The sequence below is a fragment of the Neomonachus schauinslandi genome, chromosome 4 (genome assembly GCF_002201575.2).
Source record: "Neomonachus schauinslandi chromosome 4, ASM220157v2, whole genome shotgun sequence".
Lineage (NCBI taxonomy): Eukaryota > Metazoa > Chordata > Mammalia > Carnivora > Phocidae > Neomonachus > Neomonachus schauinslandi.
The window spans coordinates 30254213-30276707 of record NC_058406.1 but is presented as its reverse complement, the minus strand read 5'-3'; the positions used below and the strand labels follow the sequence as shown (position 1 = coordinate 30276707).

General features: G+C 45.0%; 1 protein-coding gene and 1 pseudogene across 3 annotated transcripts in view; both read left to right on the top strand.

Annotated features, from left to right (window-relative positions):
- Positions 1 to 331: 331 nt before the first annotated feature.
- LOC123324719 lies at positions 332 to 431 on the top strand (annotated as a pseudogene).
- Positions 432 to 3275: 2844 nt separating this feature from the next.
- The window catches only part of PPT1 (palmitoyl-protein thioesterase 1), a 27399-nt gene continuing 8179 nt past the window's right edge, over positions 3276 to 22495 (top strand). For 2 of the 3 annotated variants that reach the window (XM_044913984.1, XM_021683757.1), the window contains exons 1-5: positions 3276 to 3409; positions 7363 to 7472; positions 7695 to 7822; positions 8382 to 8452; positions 10426 to 10528. In XM_044913984.1, coding sequence (XP_044769919.1) covers positions 3286 to 3409; positions 7363 to 7472; positions 7695 to 7822; positions 8382 to 8452; positions 10426 to 10528 — 536 coding nt within the window. In that variant the 5' untranslated portion in view covers positions 3276 to 3285. The remainder of the gene's footprint in view (positions 3410 to 7362; positions 7473 to 7694; positions 7823 to 8381; positions 8453 to 10425; positions 10529 to 22495) is intronic. The other variant, XM_044913985.1, reaches the window with a different exon arrangement.

The window sequence follows — 22495 nt, the reverse complement described above, 5'->3', positions numbered from 1 at the left end:
AATAAAACTGGGGGGGGAAAAAGCCTGGGGAAAAATAAAATAAACATTATGAATCTTTTGTTGTAAAAATTCAAACCATACGAAAGTATAAAAAGTAAAAAGTGGTGGGGCACCTGGATAGCTCAGTTGGTTAAGCGACCGCTGACTCTTGGTTTCAGCTCAGGTCATGATCTCAGTCGTGACATGGAACTCTGAGTCAGGCTCCATGATCAGTATGCTCAGTCCAGAGTCTGCTTCTCTCCTTCTCCTCCCTCTGCCCCTTCCCCTGCTTGCATGCACGTGTGTTCTCTCCCTCTCTCTCAAATAAATAAATAAATCTTAAAAAAAAAAAGTAAAAGCAGTACATATAATAAAATTGGAACAAAATGGAGGAGATAACATGGCCCCTACACAAGGATGACTCGCAGATTGGTGAAGTGTTCCCCCAAAAAAAAAAGTGGGGACGCCTGGGTGGCTCAGTTGGTTAAGTGTCTGCCTTCGGCTCAGGTCATGATCTCAGGGTCCTGGGATGGAGTCCCGCATCAAGCTCCTTGCTCAGTGGGGAGCCTGCTTCTCCCTCTGTCTGTCACTCCCCCTGCTTGTGATCTCTCTCTCTCCCTGACAGATAAATAAAATCTTTAAAAAAGAAGAAGTGAATAGTGAAAATTCTGGGGTTTTTTGTCAGTGCTTTAGCCATTCAGTGAAAATTAGAAATTCAGTGAAAATCTAGAAATACGTGAATACATAGATGTTTTAAGAACAGCTTTATTCTGGTAGGTTTTACATACAATAAAATTCACCCATTTCATGTGTATGATCCAATGATTTTTAGTAAATATAGAGTGGTACAACCATCACCACAACATATATACTTTTTGCAAAAATAAATAGTAACTTTTTTCGTTCCTATTTAACCTATTCTCCCAATTCTAAAAAAGGGGCGCCGGGCTGGCTCAATCAGTGGAGCATGCAACGCCTGATCCCAGGGTCATGAGTTCAAGCTCCCCATTGGTTGTAGAAATTAAAACAAAAACAAAAACAAAAACTTTAAAGTGTAGTTACCAATGCCCACAGCATGCTAAACATGGTTAGGAGGCTATTTTTGAAAGCTTTTGGGTAGTTCTGTTCTCGCCAGTTGAGCTACCTGACTACCAAATGTCAGTTGGGTTTATTCCACTTTCTTATGTCAGTGAAATTTGCTATCATAATTTAATTAAATTTTGGAAAATTTATAATATGTGAGCATAAAGAAAGATGTTTCTATGAAAACTAAGTTGAATGCTTTGGAAAGGCTTGTTAAAACCAAATTGCTAAAAACTTGTTAAATTCGGTATAGATGAGAATTCTGTGACTGGAAGAAATACATCTAGAACTTTGCATTCAAATTGCTTCACAAGTGCCTTCCAGTTACTGCTCCACTTTAAAGAAACATTTAAAGAAATTATGGGTGATTTGTTAAAGGCAAAAGTACAAATCACTCTAAGAAACACTTCAACCACTGGCCACATAATCACAGGAAAAGCCTGAGGCTATCTCAAAAGATTGATGAAGCAATTTACATTTACAAGTCTTAAGTTTAAAGAAAACAGAGTGGCTTATAATATACCATAAACTCACTTTTCTTTTCTTTTCTTTTTTTTTTAAAGATTTCATTTATTTATTTGACAGAGAGACAGAGCCAGAGAGCACAAGCGGGAGTGGGGGGAGGGAAGGCAGAGGGAGAAGGAGAGGCAGGCTCCCAGGTGAGCAGGGAGCTTGATGCAGGATCGATCCCAGGATACCAGGATCATGACCTGAGCCGAAGGCAGACGCTCAACCCACTGAGCCACCCAGGCGCCCATAAACTTACTTTTCTTAAAATAAACAAAACTGTATACTGTATAATGTTTTATAATTCTGAATTTTAATTGATTTTTTTTTTTTTCAAGTAACAACTAACCATCAGGTCCAACAGCATCAGATAAAAGGGCTTCAGATTGGTGTATAACCAGCTTTTCCTTTACAATATATTGAGGACATTTTTCTTTCTTTTTTCTTCTTTTTTTTTAAAGATTTTATTTATTTATTTGACAGAGAGAGACAGAGCGAGAGAGGGAACACAGGCAGGGGGAGTGGGAGAGAGAGAAGCAGGCTTCCCGCTGAGCAGGGAGCCCGATGCGGGGCTCGATCCCGAGACCCTGGGATCATGAACTGAGCCGAAGGCAGACGCTTAACGACTGAGCCACCCAGGCGCCCCTCTTCTTTTTTTAAAAAAGATTTTATTTTTTCAAGAGAGAGAGAGAGAGAGCGCGCATGAGCAGGGGGAGGGGCAGAGGGAGAAGCAGACTCCCTGCTGACTAGGGAGCCTGATGCAGCAGGGCTCAATCCCTGGGATCATGACGTGAGCCAAACACAGGCGCTTAATGGACTGAGCCACCCAAGCGCCCTTGAGGACATTTTTCATGTAGCTATATAAAAATCTACCTTATCCTTTATAAAACTCACCTCATAATACTCCATTGTATAGTGGATACATCCTAATTTACTTACCAAATTCTCTATTTTGATAATTTTCTGAAAAAAAATTTTTTTTTGAACAGGGAATTGAGAGGATGAAAGTGGATTAAGATAATGAAACAGGCAACAGAACATGAAGTGCATTAAAGAGGGGAGGATGGAAAAGGGAGAAATGGTGAATGAGAGGCTCCTGCAGTCATCCAGCTCTGAAATTAAACCAGAAAGTGCCAGTGGTTTACACATCCAACAGATGTTCTTGTCAGTCTGGCTGCCCTGCCACACCATTCTTTTCTACCTCTCCGTCTGGGCTCGTTCCAGTCCTCCTGCATTTCATCTCCGCCTGTTGAAATCCTATTTTCCTTCAACATCCAGAACAAATACCACTCCTGGTCATTATTATCCCTGGCTGGAAATGATCCCTCCCCTTCCACTGCTAATAGGGAGCTGAATCCCTCCTTCCTTTCTTCCTTCCACAGAGCATTTTTCTCTCCCAGGTAGTTCAGTGCTGTGGCTCAGTAACAACTTTGGACCCACCAACTTGCTATCGCTGTGAACTTTGCACCTTACCCAAAGTCTCAGTGCCTCAGTGTCCAGACCTGTAAAACGGGGAGACGTGTATACAGCGTTGTTATGAGGATTAAATCCGTTCACAGCTATAAAGCACTTAGAACAATGTCTGATGTGCAGTAAGCGCTGAATAAACCCGCACGTTCATTTTGATTGACGGCGGCAGGAGGTGTGGAGCGGGCGGTCCGCCGGGGCAAGCGCCGAGCCCAGGCCGGGGGAGCGCGGTCACATGATTGGGTCAAGATGGCGTCGCCCGGCTGCTTGTGGCTCTTGGCCGCCGCTCTCCTGCAGGGGTTCTGCGCTGCACCGGCGCTGGGGCATCTCGACCCGGCCGCGCCGCTGCCGCTGGTGATCTGGCATGGGATGGGTGAGTGAGGGAGAAGAGAGTCAGGAGGGTTTGGCGACTCCTTCCCTTTCCCAGCCTGGGCTCGCGTCTGCAAAATGCGAGTGTGTAGGGCGAGGACCGAGGTCGCACAGCGCTCGGCTGGCCCGACGTCTTAGGATTTGGGGGGCTGCTCTTGCGTTGGAAAGGGAGAAGAGGAAGGGACTGTCTTTTGGGGAGTGCTCACAGAGAGCCGTGCATTGCGTTAGGGTATTTCGGGCTGTTCTTGTTTAACCCTCACGGCGGTGGTGTCAGGGTGCGGCGTCTGGCACTTGGTCGGCAGTCCTGGCTGTGGCTGCATGACCCGGGCATCCAGCCTTTTATTCATTGACACATTGAATAGAGATGTGTTAGGCACCTGTAGTTCATTTTTGCATTTAACACGTAGTTATTGAGCACCTACTAGATGCTGAAGATAGTGAACAGACCAAATTCTTTGTGATCTTTCAGAACTTACTTTCCAGGGGGAGAGGCAGACTATAAAGAAATAAGTAAAACATATAATCGGTTTTCAGTAAAATGGTGATAAGTTCAATGGAAAAAAATAAAGCAGGGAGGGGGATAGAAATGGGAGGTGGGCTTGCAATTTTATAAGCAAGGTCAGGAAAGTAGTCACTGAGAAAGTGACATCTGTGCCAAGCCCTGAAGTGGATGAGGGAAGATGCCATGTGGATAGGTGGTAGAAGGAACAGTAAATGCAAAGGCCCTGAGGCAGAAGTATGTCTGTTATGTTGAAGGAACAACATTCAGGTCAGTGGGGATGGAACTGAGTGAGCAAGGAGAAGAAAATGGGGGTTTAGGTTGGGGGGTGCCAGTGTTGGGCCAACTAAGGGAGTTGGCTAGAATTCGAGATGGGTAGTCCTTGGGGGGTTTTGAGCACATGAGTGACATGATATGACTTACATTTTATTTTATTTTTTTTAAAGATTTTATTTATTTATTCATGAGAGACAGAGCGAGAGAGAGAGGCAGAGGGAGAAGCAGGTTCCCAAGGAGCAGGGAGCCCGATGCGGGACTCGATCACAGGACCCTGAGATCATGACCTGAGCCGAAGGCAGATGGCTTAACCATCTGAGCCACCCAGGCGCCCATGACTTACATTTTAAAAGGACCACTCTGATTGCTATATATTATATCTCAAGGTCATGAGTTCAAGTCCCATGTTGGGCTCCACACTGGGCGGGGAGCCTACTTAAATCCAAAAAGAATTGATTGTAGGGAGGTTTCAGACATTTGCAGGGAGACAAGTTAGGAAGCTATTGCAACCATTTCAACAAGAGATGGTGGTGGCATGAAACAATATAGTAACGGGAGATGCTGAGAAGTGGTCAAAGTTTGGATATCTTCTGAAGGCAGAGCCAATGGGATCTGTTAACAGATTAGATTCAGGATGAGAGAAAGAAAAAAGTCAAGGACAATTCCATGGGTTTGGGGCTGGGCAAGTAGGAGGAAGAAGTTGTCATTCTACCAAAATGGGGAAGCCTGTAGGGCCAGCAAATTTGGGGTGGGTAGAAGATCAAGAATCTGCTTTGGGACTTACTAGATGTGAGATGCACGTTAGACATCCAGGAGGTGTTGTAGAGGCATTTGGAGTTCAGAAGGTAGGACAGAGATGCGAGTTGGAGATTTAAGTTGGGAGTTTTCAGCATATGGCTGGCATTTAAAGCCATGAAACTGGGCAGGATCATAGGCATGAGTGTCCACAGGAGGGAAGAGGTCTCAAGATTGAGCCCTGAGGCACTGCCAACATTTGGAGGTTGAGGAGATGAGGTGGAAGGGAGCTGAGGAGACAGTGATGGTGGAGGAGCGTCAGGAGAGTGCAATGTCCAGGAAGTCCAATAAAAATGTTTCAAGAGGAAGGGAGCAATCAGCTGTATGGAATTTTATGGGCAGGGCAACTGAGAATGGGTTATTGGATTTAGCAATTTGAAGATCACTAATGACCTTAACCGAGGCAGTTTGGATAACATGATGAGGATGACAGCCTTATTGGATTGAGTTAAAACTGTTCAGAGGAATTAGAGTCAGCAAATATAGACAGTTTTTTCAGCACTGTGTGCTGGGCTCTGGGGCTATCGCAGTCGAGTTAAAAGAAATTATGAGAGAGGGGCGCCTGGGTGGCTCAGTCGGTTAAGCGGCTGCCTTCAGCTCAGGTCATGATCCCAGGGTCCTGGGATCGAGCCCCACATCGGGCTCCCTGCTCAGCGGGGAGCCTGCTTCTCCCTCTCCCTCTGCCTGCCTCTCTGCGTACTTGTTCTCTCTCTCTCTATCTCTCTGTCTAATAAATAAATAAAATCTTTTTAAAAAAATTAATTAATTAATTAAAAAAAAAGAAATTATGAGAGAAAAAGAAGGTGCTCTAAGCCTTAGCTTTTCCCTTAAAAATGAATTCTTGAGCTTCTTCTCAGGTTAGTAATGTGATGATTCAGCTCAAAATGGGAAATGACCTCAGCCTATTTCTCTGATTGAGTGGCTGGTCACTTCGCTTCCGGTTTTTAGTTTTGGTTCCTAGAAACAGGAAACAGGACTGGGAGTAGAGTGAGGCAGGGAGGCCCCCACAGTGCAAAATTTAAGAAGGCACTCACTCTCTAGTTTGTAGAAGTTTAGGGTCAGCACTTGCACAAGGCTGTGAGTGAGTACCTCCTCAAATTTGGTGTCCTAGGCGCTTCACTTGCCTTTCCCTGTCCTAGCCCTTGAATCTGACTCCTGAGTGCTTTTGAGTCGATTAACCCCAAATGTTCCAGATGATAAGGGAGCATAATATGTACCTCTGCTTATTTTTCGGTTGTGAATTCGGTGTCCTAATTATATTGTATGGGCTTTTGAAGTTCGTTATTATTTGATAAACATGTGCCAAGCAAAAAATGTTCTTTCTTTTTAATTGGGGTGAAACAAATATAACCTATGATTAACCATATTAAAATATACAATTCAGTGGCATTTAGTGGATTCACAATGTTGTACAACCACTGCTTCTCTCTAATTTCAAAGCTTTTTCATTGCCCCAGAAAACTCCAGTACCCCTTAAGTAATTACACTGTTCCCCATTCCCAACACCCCCTGGAAATGTCCAATCTGCTTTCTGTCTCTATAGATTTGCCTATTCTGGATATATGTGTATGTATATAGGTAATCATACATTATGTGACCTTTTGTGTTTAGCTTATTTCACGTACAATAATGTTTTTTAGGTTCATCCACATTGTAGCATGTCAGTACTTCATTCTTTTTTATGGCTGAATAATATTCCACGGTGTGTGTATACTACAGATGGTTTACCCACTCATCCATTGATGGACATTTGGGTCATTTCCACCCTTTAACTGTTACAAATAATGCTGCTATGAACATTGATGTACAAGTTTCTGTGTGGGCATGTTTTAATTTCTGTTGGGTAGAAATCTAGAAGTGAAATTGCTGGGTCATGTGGTAATTGTTAGGTTTAATTTTTTGAGGAATCACAAACTTTTCACAGTGGCTGCATCATATTACACTCCCACCAGCTATGTACAAGGTTCCTATTTCTCCACATCCTTGCTAACACTTGCTACTTTCCATCTTTTAATTTTTTTTTTATTAAAGCCGTCCTAGTAAGTATGAAGTGGTATCTCATTATAGTTTTGATATGCATTTCCTTAATGGCCAGTGATGTTGAGCATGTTTTCATGTGCTTGTTGGCCATTTGTAGATCTTCTTTGGAGATAGGTCTGTTCAAGTCCTTTTTCCATTTTTAAATTAGATTAACTTCTTGTTGAGTTGTAGGGGTTCTTTGTATATCCTGAGTATTAAACCCTTATCAGGTATATGTTTTGCAAATATTTTCTCCTATCTGTATGTTTCACATTCTTAATAATGCCCTTTTGAAGTATAGAACTTTAAAAAAAAAAAAAGTGTAATGTTTTGGCTCACGAGTATCTGCCATTGTCTTTGTTGTTTAGGAGACAGCTGTTGTAATCCCTTAAGCATGGGTGCTATTAAAAAAATGGTTGAGAAGAAAATACCAGGAATTTATGTCTTATCCTTAGAGATTGGGAAGACCCTGATGGAGGTAAGGCCCTTCACAGCTCTGTTCCTTTGAAGGTTTGCTGACTGATTTCATAGAATGTACTATTAAAATGCTTTGCCTTGCATTTTTAGTAGCGGGTCATACAATGATACTTTAACTCTCGAGTGGCTTATGTGAGGATTCCAACCTGAATAAGTTTGGCCTCTTAGGGAAGATGCCATTGGTGGTTTTCATCCCGACCTTTCTCTGTGGCTTCTCTTACAGGATGTGGAGAACAGCTTCTTCTTGAATGTCAATTCCCAAGTAACAACAGTGTGTCAGATTCTTGCTAAGGATCCTAAATTGCAGCAAGGCTACAATGCTATGGGATTCTCCCAGGGAGGCCAATTTCTGTAAGTCCCTTTCTGTTCGATCGTACCATTTACATGGAATTGATTTTTTTCTTATATTCAGGTAGATCCACTCCTCTAATTCTTTTGAGCATTTTGTCTATTCTTGGAAGGAAAACTATTCTAAAATGTCTCCATGTAAAAAGCTTTATGGAACTTAATTTATTTTCTTTCTTTCTTTTTTTTTTTTTAAAAGATTTTATTTATTTATTTGACAGAGAGAGGCACAGCGAGAGAGGGAACACAAGCAGGGGGAGTGGGAGAGGGAGAAGCAGGCTTCCCGCCGAGCAGGGAGCCCGATGTGGGGCTCGATCCCAGGACCCTGGGATCAGGAACTGAGCCGAAGGCAGACACTTAACGACTGAGCCACTCAGGCGCCCCGGAACTTAATTTATTTTCTATGAAAGAATAAAGATTTGCGTTTGGCCCTATCGGGGGAAATCCTGACACTCCATAGCTTTGGGGATTCACAGAGGATGAAGTAGCTTAATCTGCGAAGTTGGTTGTTGATGATACATTTTTATCTGACAGCTGGAGCTGATAATTGTTTTTTTTCCCCCAGGAGGGCAGTGGCTCAGAGATGCCCATCACCTCCCATGATCAATCTGATCTCGGTTGGGGGACAACATCAAGGTAACTTTGACCTCTTTGCCTCCTTTTTTCTCTGTTCTAATCCATGTGACCATTTGATTTTAAAACATTCCAGCAGCTCTCTTTGTACAAGAAGGCAGCCATCCTTGGAGAATTCCATCTTTCCGGCTCATAACAAACTAGCCAGAATTGAAGAAATAGGAAGAGACTTTGGATTCTAGAAGCCAAGATCACAGGTGAACCAGTGGACTGCCTGCTGCTTCTCTCCGGTTTAATTGACATGATTTCCTGCAGGTGCGGTGGTTGCGGCTGCATGGCAGGTGCTGGTTGAGGAGTCAGGAAGGGCCAACGGGCTTTCCTTTCTTTTTTTAAAGATTTTATTTATTTGAGAGAGAGAGCGCGTGCGGGCGTGTGCCGGAGCTGGGGGAGGGGCAGAGGGAGAGGGAGAAGCAGACTCCCCCCTGAGCAGGGACAACCCCCCCCCCCAATGTGGGGCTCGATCCCAGGACCCTGGGATCATGACCTGATCTGAAGGCAGATGCTTAACTGACTAAGCCACCCAGGTGCCCTGCATTTCCTGTTTTCTGACATTGGTGATGTCTTATTGAATTTAGACTCAGGCAAACAGTAGCATCTAAGCTTTTTTGTCTGTAAACTTAACAGTAGAAATTAAATCCTTTGAAAAACAACAGGCTTTCTGTTTAGGCAGAATTATATACTTTTGGGGAAGGATGCGTCTTTGGGATAGAACTTTTATCTCTGTTCTCATGGATACAGCTATCAGGTGGCATAGTGTAAGAGCAGAAGGATTCTCCTTATAATCAGGAAATTGGATTCACCCAATTAACTGTTGCCAATGGGCAAATAATTTGGTACTTTAAATCCCTTTCGCAGATGAGGGAAACTGGAAGAAGGCCTTTCCCATTTTGTGGGAATTTTTCAGAGGATGAAGTGAGATAATAAGTAGAAAAATACTTTTTTTTTTTGTTTAAGATGTTATTTATTTATTTGAGAGAGAGCACAAGTGGGTGGAGGGGCAGAGGGAGAGGGAGAAACAGACTCCCTTCTGAGCAGGGAGCCCGACACAGGGCTCGATCCCAGGACCTTGGAATCATGACCTGAGCCGAAGGCAGACGCTTAACTGACTGAGCCACTCAGGTGCCCCCCAAAATACTTTTTATTTATTTTTTATTTTTTTTAAAGATTTTTTATTTATTTATTTGACAGAGAGAGACCCAGCCAGAGAGGGAATACAAGCAGGGTGTGTGGGAGAGGGAGAAGCAGGCTTTCCATGGAGCAGGGAGCCCGATGCGGGGCTTGATCCCAGGACCCTGGGATCATGACCTGAGCCAAAGGCAGATGCCCAACGACTGCGCCACCCAGGCGCCCCCAAAAAATACTTTTTAAAAACACAAGTAATATTCAGGGCGCCTGGGTGGCTCAGTTGGTTAAGCGACTGCCTTCGGCTCAGGTCATGGTCCTGGAGTCCCGGGATCGAGTCCCGCATCGGGCTCCCTGCTCAGTGGGGAGTCTGCTTCTCCCTCTGACCCTCCTCGCTCTCATGCTCTCTGTCTCTCATTCTCTCTCTCTCAAATAATAAATAAATAAAATCTTAAAAAAAATAAAAATAAAAACACAAGTAATATTCAAATGCAAATTGGTAAAAACAACTTTATCATTCACTCATTCAGTCAACAAATATTTATTGAAAATCTATAAATAAAACAGACAAGGTCCCTGTCTTCAGGAAACTTCCGTTCTGGGGGGTGAGGGCTAAGAAATAGACAATGAAGCAAGTAAATAAATAAATACAGATAATGGGAACTATGATCAGGAAAAAGGAGCACCGGGGGAAGCTGGCTATGGTATGAATTCTCAATATGTTATTTTCTTGAGGAATAAATGAATGAGATCAGAGGCTAGCTCTGGTTTGTTGTGTTCCTCACCATGCCTTGCACATAGTAGGTATTCAGTACACCGCTATTGAAGGAACGGATCTTTGCCTTCTGCTATAGGTGTTTATGGACTCCCTCGGTGCCCAGGGGAGAGCTCTCACATCTGTGACCTGATCAGGAAAACACTGAATGCTGGGGCTTACAACAAAGCTATTCAAGAACGGTACGTACGGTTGGCTGAAAAGGATGTAGAACTGTCACTGCATGAAAATATCATGCTGACTTTCATGCCAGCAGAGATTTCAGGAGTAGTGACCGGTGATATGCACATGAGAGGCTTTTCGTAAATATCTCTGTGCTGTCTACTCAGTTATATTATAAGCCTAAAACTGCTCTAATATTAATTTTAAAAAAGGAAGGGAGGCTTTTTTTTTAAAGATTTTATTTATTTATTCCAGAGAGAAAGAGTGTGCAAGAGAGAGCATGAGCAGGGGGAGGGGCAGAGGGAGAGGGAGATCCAGACTGTCTGCTGAGCAGGGAGCCTGACGTGGGGCTGGGATCATGACCTGAGCCAAAGGTAGACACTTAGCCTACTGAGCCACCCAGGTGCCCCTGGGGAGGGGTTTTATTTTGAGGGTATTTTTTTTTAATATAGAAAAAATATAATTACAACACAGTAAATTTCCATTTTTAAAAAACAAACAAAAGAGCCTTTAGAAAGTACCAAGCCCAAGGACGCCTGGGTGGCTCAGTCGGTTAAGCGTCTGCCTTCGGCTCCGGTTGTGATCCCAGGGTCCTGGGACCGAGTCCCACATCGGGCTCACTGCTCAGCGGGGAGCCTGCTTCTCCCTCTGCCTGCTGTTCCCCCTGTTAATGCTCTCCCTCTCTCTCTCTGACAAATAAATAATAAATAAATAAACATTAAAAAAAAAAAGTACCAAGCCCAATATCCAAAATCTGTAAAGAATTTACCAAACTCAACACCCAAAGAACAAATAATCCAGTCAAGAAATGGGCAGAAGACATGAACAGACATTTCTGCAAAGACATCCAAATGGCCAACAGACACATGAAAAAATGCTCAACATAGTTGTCATCAGGGAAATCCAAATCAAAACCACAATGAGATACCACCTCACACCAGTCAGAATGGCTAAAGTTAACAAGTCAGGGAAGGACAGATGTTGGCGAGGATGCGGAGAAAGGGGAACCCTCATACACTGTCGGTGGGAATGCAAGCTGGTGCAGCCACTCTGGAAAACAGTATGGAGGTTCCTCAAAAAGTTGAAAATAGAGCTACCATACGATCCAGCAATTGCACTACTGGGTATTTACCCCAAAGATATAAATGTAGTGATCCAAAGGGGCACGTGCACCCCAATGTTTATAGCAGCAATGTCCACAATAGCCAAACTATGGAAAGAGCCCAGATATCCATCGACAGATGAATGGCTAAAGAAGATGTGGTATGTTTGTGGTATGTGTACTCACACACACACACACACAGGAATATTACGCAGCCATTAAAAAAATCTTGCCATTTGCAATGACATGGATGGAACTAAAGGGTATTATGCTAAGTGAAATAAGTCAATCAGAGAAAGACCATTACATGATCTCACTGATCTGTGCAATTTAAGAAGGCAGAGGATTGTAGGAGAAGAGAGGAAAAAATGAAACAAGACAAAAACGGAGACAAACCATAAGACACTCTTAATCTTAGGAAACAGACTGAGGGTTGCTGGAGGGTAGGGGGTCAGGGGATGGGGTAAGTGGGTGGTGGACATTGGGGAGGGTATATGTTGTAATGAGCACTGGGTATTATATAAGACTGATGAATCATAGACCTGTACCTGTGAAACAAATAATACATTATATGTTATTTTATTTTATTTTATTTTTTTAAAGAAAGAAAGTACCAAGAATTACTGGACATATTTGGGGGACAGATTCTTTGGGTTGTCAGCAGCAAAGGGTTAGCCTTCTATGTCAGTGTCCCCACTATTCAGATGTGTTTGGGTGTTTAAAACTACACAGAATCACAGGGCTCTTGGGTGGCTCAGTCGGTTAAAACATCCGACTTTTGATTTTGACTTGGGTCATGAGATTGAGCCCTGCATTGGGCTCTGCACAGGGCATGGAGCCTGCTTAAGATTCTCTCTCTCTCCCTCTCCCTCTGCCCCTCCCCACCTTCCTCTAAAAACAGACACACACATACACAAAAAATAGTATCACTTTTGGAGCCTGTTCTTTTCAGTTGTTTCCAATCTTAAATTATACATCAGAACCTCTGGGACGTTCATTTAAAATGGATCCTAGGGCTCCACCCCTGGGATCAGGGATTTAATTTGGATTCAGTAGGTCTGGAGTATTCTAGATGGTAACTGAGATTTGGGATTGACTAGTCTGGCTGTAGCAGCTCTCCTACAGGTTTTCCAAGTGTATCATTCTTGTCTAATAACAGCTCTTCAATCTAACACTTCCTTTAAACCGTTTTCCAAGGTTCAGCCCTGCCCCGGATTTGCATGTGGAAACAACCTGCAGCTCGCTCTTCCTTTCTTCTTTTTTTTTTTTTTAAGATTTTATTTATTTATTTGACAGAGAGAGAGATAGCGAGAGCAGGAACACAAGCAGGGGGAGTGGGAGAGGGAGAAGCAGGCTTCCCTGCCGAGCAGGGAGCCCGATGTGGGACTCGATCCCAGGACCCTGGGATCATGACCTGAGCCGAAGGCAGACACTTAACAACTGAGCCACCCAGGCGCCCTTGCTCTTCCTTTCTTACCCACTGGCCGCATGCCCAGCCACAGAGCTGTGTTAGGTCCGTAGTGCCACCTGATGGTCAGTGAAGGAAACTAAGATACTTTTTTTTTTTAAGATTTTATTTATTTATTTTGAGATTGAGAGAGAGCACAGAGGGAGTGAGAGAAGCAGGCTCCCCGTAGAGCAGGGAGGCCGATGCAGGACTCGATCCAAGAACCCTAAGATCATGACCTGAGCCGAAGGCAGACACTTAACCGAGTGAGCCGCCCATGTGCCCTCATTGTTTTTTATTCTTTACTCATTATTCTTCTAACTCTTGCCCAGATGCCTCAGAAAAAATTCATCCTTTTCTTTCTTTGTGTTTCTTTTGTGAACCAAACACAATGCCTGGCAATCAGAATTATTAGTGACTAGAAATGAGCAGTCATGGGGAGGAGACAGTAACACCTAAGTACTGATTAAAAGGGGTAGATTGATGTGTTTGTCTTCACTTCCTCCTTAAACTGTAATAATAACCCGGTAGCCAAAGAATAAAAAGTGATAAACCCACAAGGGCCAAGAGAACAGGAAAGGAGAGGGGAGTCAATAAAAGACATCAACATGTCTTTGAAAGACAGAAAGCAGATGTATGAGTGGTAACTGTTTCAGCAGAGCCGAAAAAGCTGAAACCTTTATGCTTCTGAAGGATGCACTGACAGGAAGGGAGCAGATTCACTTTTTATAGCTCCAGAGAGGGTCAGGAATTAGATGCATAAGATCCTTTGGAAGGTAGAGATCAGTGCATGGAGCTAAAAATGGGACTTCTTGTTGAAAAAAAATCATTTCTATATAAGGAATGATCAAACTGCCAGTTCCCCTAAGTGCACATCTAAGTTACTGCTCCTCCCCCACTATGACAAGAGAAGCAAAATTTATTCTCTGGAGCAATTTAAGTAGAGAAGTACAAGACTAAGGTAATAAGCACAGGATGGTGGTGAGACACCACACTGAAAACCCATACCCTCCCCCTCCCCTTTCCTCCCACTCAGCTCCCAAAATGATAGCCACTAGGCTTATTATCTGCTAGGCTGATGTTTGGCAGACCTGTCTCTGGAAAACCTGACTGGCCCTAGAGAAAAGATCTACAGGTTGAGGTTTTGGAGTCCTTCAAGAAATCAGGATTGTTCTTGACTCCTGTGAGGTGAAGCCACCAGAAGGTAAGCTCTGTTGCATGAGGAGCCTCCAGTTAGCTTTGTAGTGCCTCGTTTCAGTATGAACCATGAGCTGGGGACCCCCAGCCAGACATCTGAGGAAAGCCTCTAACATGAAGATAGACTGAAACCAACAAAAAGTAAAAAGCAACTTGGAAGGAAAATACGACAACTCAAGGAGCCAAAGAAAACCTTAAAAAAGAAAAAAAAAAAGCCTAGAATCATTATCTTCAGAGATGAGCAGTTACATCTGTGGCACTGGAAAAGAATGTGAATAAAACCAACAATCGGAGAGTAAGAGCTCCTGGCAATTAAAAATAAGACAACCAAGATAAATGTGAGAGTGATATGGGAATACAAACTTGAGGAAATCTAGAAATGAGAACAAAAACCTCAAAGAGGTTTAAAAAAAAAAAAGTAGAGAACTGATAAAATTAAAGGAGCCATTTAGGAAGTCCAGGATCTGCCTGATAGGAGTTCCGAAAAGATCCCAGAGGAAAAAGGGTGGATGGGAATTATCAAAGAGGTAATACAAGAAAATGTCTCAGAATGACAGGACATGAGTTTCCAGCTTGAAAGGGCTCACTAAGTGGTCAGGGCAAGGAGTGAAAAAAGCCTCACACGGAGGTACCCCCCTGTGACCTCTCAGAGCACCAGGAGAAAGAGGGGGCCCCAGGGAGGCCGCCCAGAGTCCATTCCAATGACCGCGCACTCCCCTCAGCAGCACCGCCTATAGAAGTTTTCTGAGGGGGGCGCCTGGGTGGCTCAGATGGTTAAGCATCTGCCTTCGGCTCAGGTCATGATCCCAGGGTCCTGGGATCGAGTCCCGCATCGGGCTCCCTGCTCCACGGGAAGCCTGCTTCTCCCTCTGCCTCTCTCTCTCTCTCTCTCTCTCTGTCTCTCATGAATAAATAAATAAATAAAATCTTTAAAAAAAAAGGAAAAGAAGTTTTCTGAGGGAAAGTGATTTCCATCCTAGAGTTCAATGCCGAACCTTAATTTAAGGAGCAACCACTTGTGAAGGGAAAATAAAGGCCTCTTCAGACACACCAAAAAAAAAAAAAAAGAATGACCCTCTTTCAGGGCAGGTGTTGGCGAGACTCCGTTCCACACCGTGTGCTGCATGGCATGGTGTGTCTTTGAGCCTCCTCCTCATCCCCAGCATGAGGTTCACTATAGTACTTTCCCGCACGGAGATTCAGTGCAGGGCCCTCAGCTCATAGTAAGTAGGCAGATGGGCCTGTTATCGCTAGTGATGCCATGTTTAAAATATTTATTCAACTTGAGCTGCCTGTTTCCTTTATTTATAAGCATTGCTGTGGTTTTGTTTTCTCTTTTTGGTTGCGGTTATAAAGTATTTCATAATTCCATCAAATGTTGCACTGCAGTTTGCCAGGCCCTGTGGTAGGTCCGGCAGGTACAGCGGAGAATACGACAGTTAGGGTCCCTGCTCCCATGAAAGAACATACCAGTGGGGAAAGGGGAGCTGCAAGCAAACAGAGGCACTGGGTCACCTCTAATAGTGCTAAGGCTGTGGTGGAAGTAAACAGGGTGCAGTGGTGGAGAGGAGTGTGGAGGAGGTACCTACCCTGGACAGAATGGCCTTCGGAGAAGAGGTATCTAAACTGGGGTCTGGAGGTTGAGAGGGATGGGAGGAGCTAAGGAAACAGCCCTCGGGCCGAGGGAACAGTAGGCACGAAGGCCCGGTCCTAGGACACATTTGGCTTGTTCTGGGCCCCGGTGAAAAGTTGAGTGATAGACGGGAGTTGGCAGGGGTGATACTGCAAGGACGGGAAGGTCACATCGGCCATTTGGGTTTCCTTCTAAACATCAAGAGAAACTGTTGGGAGGTTTTAAGCAAGGGAATAATATGGCCTGATCCACGTTTTTGGATGGTCTCCACTGCTTTGTGGACAGTGGATTGGAAAGCGGGTAGAGGAAAAGCAGGGGGCTGTCACAGTGTCTCGGTAAGAGGTGACGGTGGTGTGGATACTGGGGTGAGATGGAGAGAAGTGGAATGACCTGAGATAAGTTTCATAATGTCGTAGCTGAACGAGACTGGCAAGCCAGGATTCAGCTCAGCATTTATAACACGGTTTCCCTGGGAAATGCTTTCTGAGTTCTCAGTGGCTCAATTACAGATTGATACTTTTCTAATTTTATGGAGTTGGTTTTTCTTTTTAAAAGTTCTTTGTATTTATATGTATATCTCATTTTATTTTTTTAATAGATTTTATTTATTTTTTGACAGAGACACAGCGAGAGAGGGAACACAAGCAGGGGGAGTGGGAGAGGGAGAAGCAGGCTTCCTGTGGAGCAGGGAGCCCGACGTGGGGCTCGATCCCAGAACCTTGAGATCATGACCTGAGCTGAATGCAGACGCTTAATGACTGAGCGCCAGGCGCCCCTGTATATCTCATTTTAGCAGATGGCCAGTATGAGATTTAAAGAGGTGGGTATGGGGCGCCTGGGTGGCTCAGTCGGTTAAGCGTGTGCCTTCGGCTCAGGTCATGATCCCAGGGTCCTGGGATGGAGCCCCACGTTGGGCTCTCTGCTCAGTGGGGAGCCTGCTTCTCCCTCTCCCTCTGCTGCTCCCCTGCTTGTGCGCTCCTTCTCTCAAATAAATAAAATCTTAAAAAAAAAAAAAAAAAAAGGCAAGTAGCCCCGGTAGAGGCGAGAAGGGGGTGGGGAGGGGTGGGAGGGACAGAAGGAGAGCACGTTCTTCTGGCAGTATGGTCCTAGGCTGCCCTTTGTATCAGGGAGAATTCTGGTTGTAGGAAAATAACCACATCCAACCAAAGTAAATTTTTAAAGAAGTTCATAGTCTTTTGGTACCCAGGGTTTCAGAGGGACTAGAATCCAGAAATGGGAGCCACCAAGAGCTGGGTCTGTCTCTCCCACTGGCGTTGCTGCTGCCTCTGTGTGCTCACCAGCCTCTCTGGCCCCCCACCGGTGAAAGGTGGCCTTGCCCAGCTTCTAAGTTGGTTGGTTGGTTGGTTGTTTTTTAAGATCTATTTATTTATTTTGGAGAGAGCGAGAGAGTGCCTGCAGGAGCAGGGGAGGGGTAGGGGGAGAGAGAGCATCTCAAGAGGCCTCCCTTCTGAGCACAGAGCCCACCTCGGGGCTCAATCCCACGACCCCCGAGATCATGACCTGGGCTGGAACCAAGAGACCATCACTCTACCGACAGAGCCACCCAGGCGCCCCCAGCTTCCAAGTTTTTCATTGTGTCTGCTTAGGATATTATCTCAGGAGGGGCTGGAATCTCTCGGTCCCAGTCCAGCTTCTTGGGGAAGGGACCATGTCCCAGCTCAGGTCAGATCTCCATCACTGGCTGCGGCCAGACAAGTGAGACCACACGGTACCAACCGTACCCGCCCCTGTAACCAGAAGGTGGGCCCGGGGAAGGGTGCAGTTCCCAGACGAGGGAGAGTTGATTTTGATTTAGGCGGAGACCCCCAGAAGGTGTCTTCTGCACTCTTCAGATCATTCAACCTTAGCAAAGCGAATTGGATTAGTCCCCTGGGAAGCCAGTGAGGAGGGACTTCTCCAGCACCTGCTCCTGGCTCGGTGGGGGCAGCAGTGAGGAATGGTGAGCGTGACAGCTCTCTCTCACCTCGTGGATGTGAAATCCGCCCTCTGGTTCTCCTTTGAGATACTGGTAGCCCTTCCTGGGTTTCTTCTTGCTCCGGTTTCCTCCTTGCTGTCCTACTCACTGCGCCTCTCCCTGCCAAGTGAGTACAGCAGTGCCGGCCTGGCCTTGGCCTCTCCTCTTCCCCTGTGCCCGCCCTGCTCTCCCAGGTGGCCCTGTCCTTGGTCCGTGGCCCTCAGCCCTGCGTGCCCAGGGTTTGCCGGGGCCTGTGCCCCCAATGGCTCTCACAGTGTGCTTATCCCCAGCTATCCCGCTTTCCCCACACTTTCGCCCTCAACTCGCCGCTCCCCGTTCTGGAAATATTGAGGCATCCACTTTGGCACTTTTCAGCTGTTCAGAAAAGTAGAGAGAGTAATGTCATCTAAGATCTAAAATTAATATTTTGTCATATTTGCTTCAGATATTTTAAGAACTGAAACATTTCAGATAATACTGAATTTTTTTTTTTTAAAGATTTTATTTATTTGACAGAGAGTGAGAGCAGGAACACAAGCAGCAGGAGTGGGAGAGGGAGAGCAGGCTTCCCGCTGAGCAGGGAGCCTGATGTGGGACTCGATCCCAGGACCCTGGGATCATGACCTGAGCTGAAGGCAGACATTTAACGACTGAGCCACTCAGGCGCCCAATACTGAATTCTTTTACACATCTCTGCCAGGTTCCATTCCCTGCCCGCCCTCCGTAGTGACAACCACTGTTGAGAAATGAGAGTAATAGATCCTTTCTGTCCATTAAAAAAAGTTGTGTATTTATATACATATATATTCTCCATCAATTTGTAGCCTTATTTTGTATATCTAAAATGTTATGTAATGGATATCTTGTGCACTTCATTCTGCAAATGAGTTTTTCACTCAGTATTAGTTTAATAACATGTGGTTACATATATATATATAGTTCATTTCTCTTTTTTTTTTTTTTTAAGATTTTACTTATTTATTTAATTGAAAGAGAGAGACAGCGAGAGAGGGAACACAAGCAGGGGGAGTGGGAGAGGGAGAAGCAGGCTTCCCATGGAGCAAGGAGTCCGATGCGGGACTCGATCCCAGGACCCTGGGACCATGACCTGAGCCGAAGGCAGTCGCTCAACCAACTGAGCCACCCAGGCACCCTTAGTTCATTCCTCTTTTTTTTTTTTTTAAAGATTTTATTTATTTATTTGACACAGAGAGAGAGAGAGAGTGAGAGAGGGAATACAAGCAGGGAGAGTGGGAGAGGGAGAAGCAGGCTTCCCGCTGAGCAGGGAGCCTGACGCGGGGCTCGATCCCAGGACCCTGGGATCATGACCTGAGTCGAAGGCAGACGCTTAACGACTGAGCCACCCAGGCGCCCTAGTTCGTTCCTCTTAACTGCTACCTGGCATTCTGTATTCTCTGACTACGCCACTGTGTATTGATTTCCAATAGCAAACATTTCGGCATTTCTAGTTTCTCTAGCAAACAACCTTGAGGGAACATCCTTGTGTTGAAAAGCCCAGCCTGTGTTGCTGCATGTCTTCTTTACTTTTACAATATTGCTGTGTTCACACACGACACTTCACTTCCGGTCACCAAATGTGTGGAGGTTTCCCCCACACCAGGGAGTTCTGTGTGACACCAGCTGGTGTCCTACAATCTAACTCAGTTCTGACACTGCCTGCCTGGAGATAGCATCAGATCCCACAGATTAAGAGCTCAGTCCCACGAGCGTGCCCCCCCGCCACACACACACATGCCCATCACCAGTAGTAGGTCCCCAGGTTACCCACAACTTCTGTCCGATGTGGCTACAGGGTGGAGGTTCCCATGACCCTCTCCTCAGGCATGATTAATTTGTTAGAGTGGCTCACAGAACTCAAGGAAACATGTTTACCAGTTTATTAAGGGGTATGATAAAGGACACAGATGAGGGGCGCCTGGGTGGCTCAGTTGGTTGTCTGCCTTTGGCTCGGGTCATGATCTCAGGATCCTGGGATGGAGCCCCGCATCGGGCTCCCTGCTCAGCGGGGAGTCTCCTTCTCCTCCCTCTGTTCCTCCCCACCACTCATGCTCTCTCTCTCTCTCAAATAAATAAAATCTTAAAAAAAAAAAGGACACAGATGAACAGCCAGATGAACAAGATAAATTGGCAAGGTCTGGGAGGGTCCTGAGCACGGGGGCTGGGGTGCACACCCTTCTGGTGTGGGTGTGTCTGCCAACCTGGAAGCTCTCTGAACCCCTACTATTAGAATTTTATGGAGGCTTCTTCACATAAGCACAATCAGTTACTAACTCCATTTCCAGCCCCCCTCCCCTCTCTGGAGAATGGGGAGCAGGGCAGAAAACTCCAAGCTTCGGATGGAGGCTTGGTCTTTCTGGTGACCAGCCCCATCCAGGAGCCATCCAGGAGCCCACCCAGAGCCACCTCACTAGAACAAAAGATGCTCCTAGTGTTCTTACCATTTAGGAAATTACAAGGGTTTTAGGAGCTCTGTGCCAGGAACCGGGGTTGGGGACCAGTATATGTATTTTCTATTACCTAGCAATCCCCGAACAAGAATTTATGTACTAGTGGAATTCACATGTAGACTCTCAGTTATTTATTGGGTAATTTGGGGAATGCTCCTTAACCTCTCTGCCTTAGTTTCATCATCTGTAAAATAGGGCAGAAGTTCTACCTCATGGGTTGTAGAGGTTAAATGAGTTAGTAGATGTAGATAGAGTGCTTAGAACAGTACTTCAGAGACACTCCCTGCGGGTTAGCTACTGTGATTACAATGATGAGCATGTGCATTTTAGACTTGATTCGACATTGCCAAGGTGGCTGTACCAACTTCTGTTCCCACCAACAGAGTGTGAGCGTTCCCGTTTTCTCCAGTCTCAACTGACTTTTGATCCTGTGTCTGTTAACGCGTCTGCCAGGCAGATGTGTGTGGGATGGTTTCGCTTTCCAATCTGCGCGTCCTGTTAGGCAGCTTGATCATCTGTTCGTGTTTGTTGGCTACTCGGGTCTCTCTTTTCTGTGAATTGCCTATTCATTGCCTATTCTAGTCTTTGCCTGTTTTTCTGTTGGGCGTTCTTTTTCTTACTGATGTGTAAGTATCATGTACACACACGTACATCTATATTAGGATTATCAAGCCTTTCTTTGTTAGGTATATTACACTTAATTTCTCCCAGCCTGTGGCTGATATTTTAATTTTATTTATGGGGTCTTCATTTGGTACAGCAGATTTTTTTTAGGCAGATTTTTTTAAGTTATGGTAAAGCCTGTATATAATATATATAAAACAGAATCTGCCATTTCAGTCATTTTTAAGTGTACAGCTCAGGGGCATTAGGGTACATTCACAGTGTCCAAACCAGCATCAGGTGTAGCAGCTTCTAATTTGGATTCAGGCCACTTCATCAGTCCTTAGGACTGAAGCACAAAGCTATTCTCCCATCCCATATTTTCTTCTAATTTTTTTTTTCAGGTTTTGTTTTGATTCTCATGTTTTTCATCTGCCTGGGGTTTTCGATGCTTGAGTCTGTTTCTGGGCTGCTATTCTGTTCCATTCATTTATTTGTCTGTCTCTACCCCATGCGCGCTCTGCTTTGGTTACTATAGCAACTTTTACACAGCTCTTCTTCAAGTCTTGGCTGGTCTTGGACTTTTACTGTTTCATCTGGAGTTTAAAATTAGTTTGTAAAATAAAATAAAATTAAAATAAATAAAATATATAAAATAAAATAAAAATAATAAAATAATAAATAAAATATAATAAAATAAAAATATAATAAAATAATAAATAATAAATAATAAATAATAAAATATAGTAAAATATAATAATAAAATAAAATAAAAAATATAAAATAAAATAAAATATAAAATAAGTTTGTCAGATTCTACCAGAAATCATCTTGTGATTTAGGTTAGAATGCCTTAGGGGTTGGCCGTCACCTCAGCACGTTGGCTTCCGCATTTCCTTTCCTCCCCGTCAGGCTCTGGTTCGTCTCCCGCTAGGACTTGGAACAGCGTCTCCCCGCGCAGATGGTGCCGGCGGCGGCGGCTGGATTTAGAGCGAGGGGCAGGAGGGACAGAATAGGACGGCGGCCGGTCCGACAGCACTCCGGTTTGTGGAATTTGTGCCAGGAGTGGACACCTTAGTGAGCTTTACAGTTGATACTTAGTTTTCACGACAACCCTGGCAGGATCCGGCTCCGAGAGGCGAGGCCCGGTGATCCCCGGCCGGGGCTGCGGGCTGCGGAGCTGGTGCTGTCGGCGTCACGCGGTCAGCAGGCCGGTGGTATGTGTAGTGGTTAAGAGCAGGGCTTTGGGGCCCGGACTGGCTGCTAGGCCGTTCGGGCTCAGTTCCTCCCAGCAGTGTGACCGTGGGCAAGCCATTCATCACTCTGGGTATGGTTGCCTCATTCGGAAACAGGAGGCTAATAATAGTGCCTTCCCGATGGAATTCTTGTCAGGATTAAATAGGTTAATGTATGTAAAGTGCTTAGAGTAGGCCCAGTAAGTGCTGTACACAGGTTTCTGTTATTCTCTCCAAGTCACAGTGGCTAGAACAGGCCTCGGGCGCCTGGGTGGCTCAGTTGGTTAAGCGACTGCCTTCGGCTCAGGTCATGATCCTGGAGTCCCG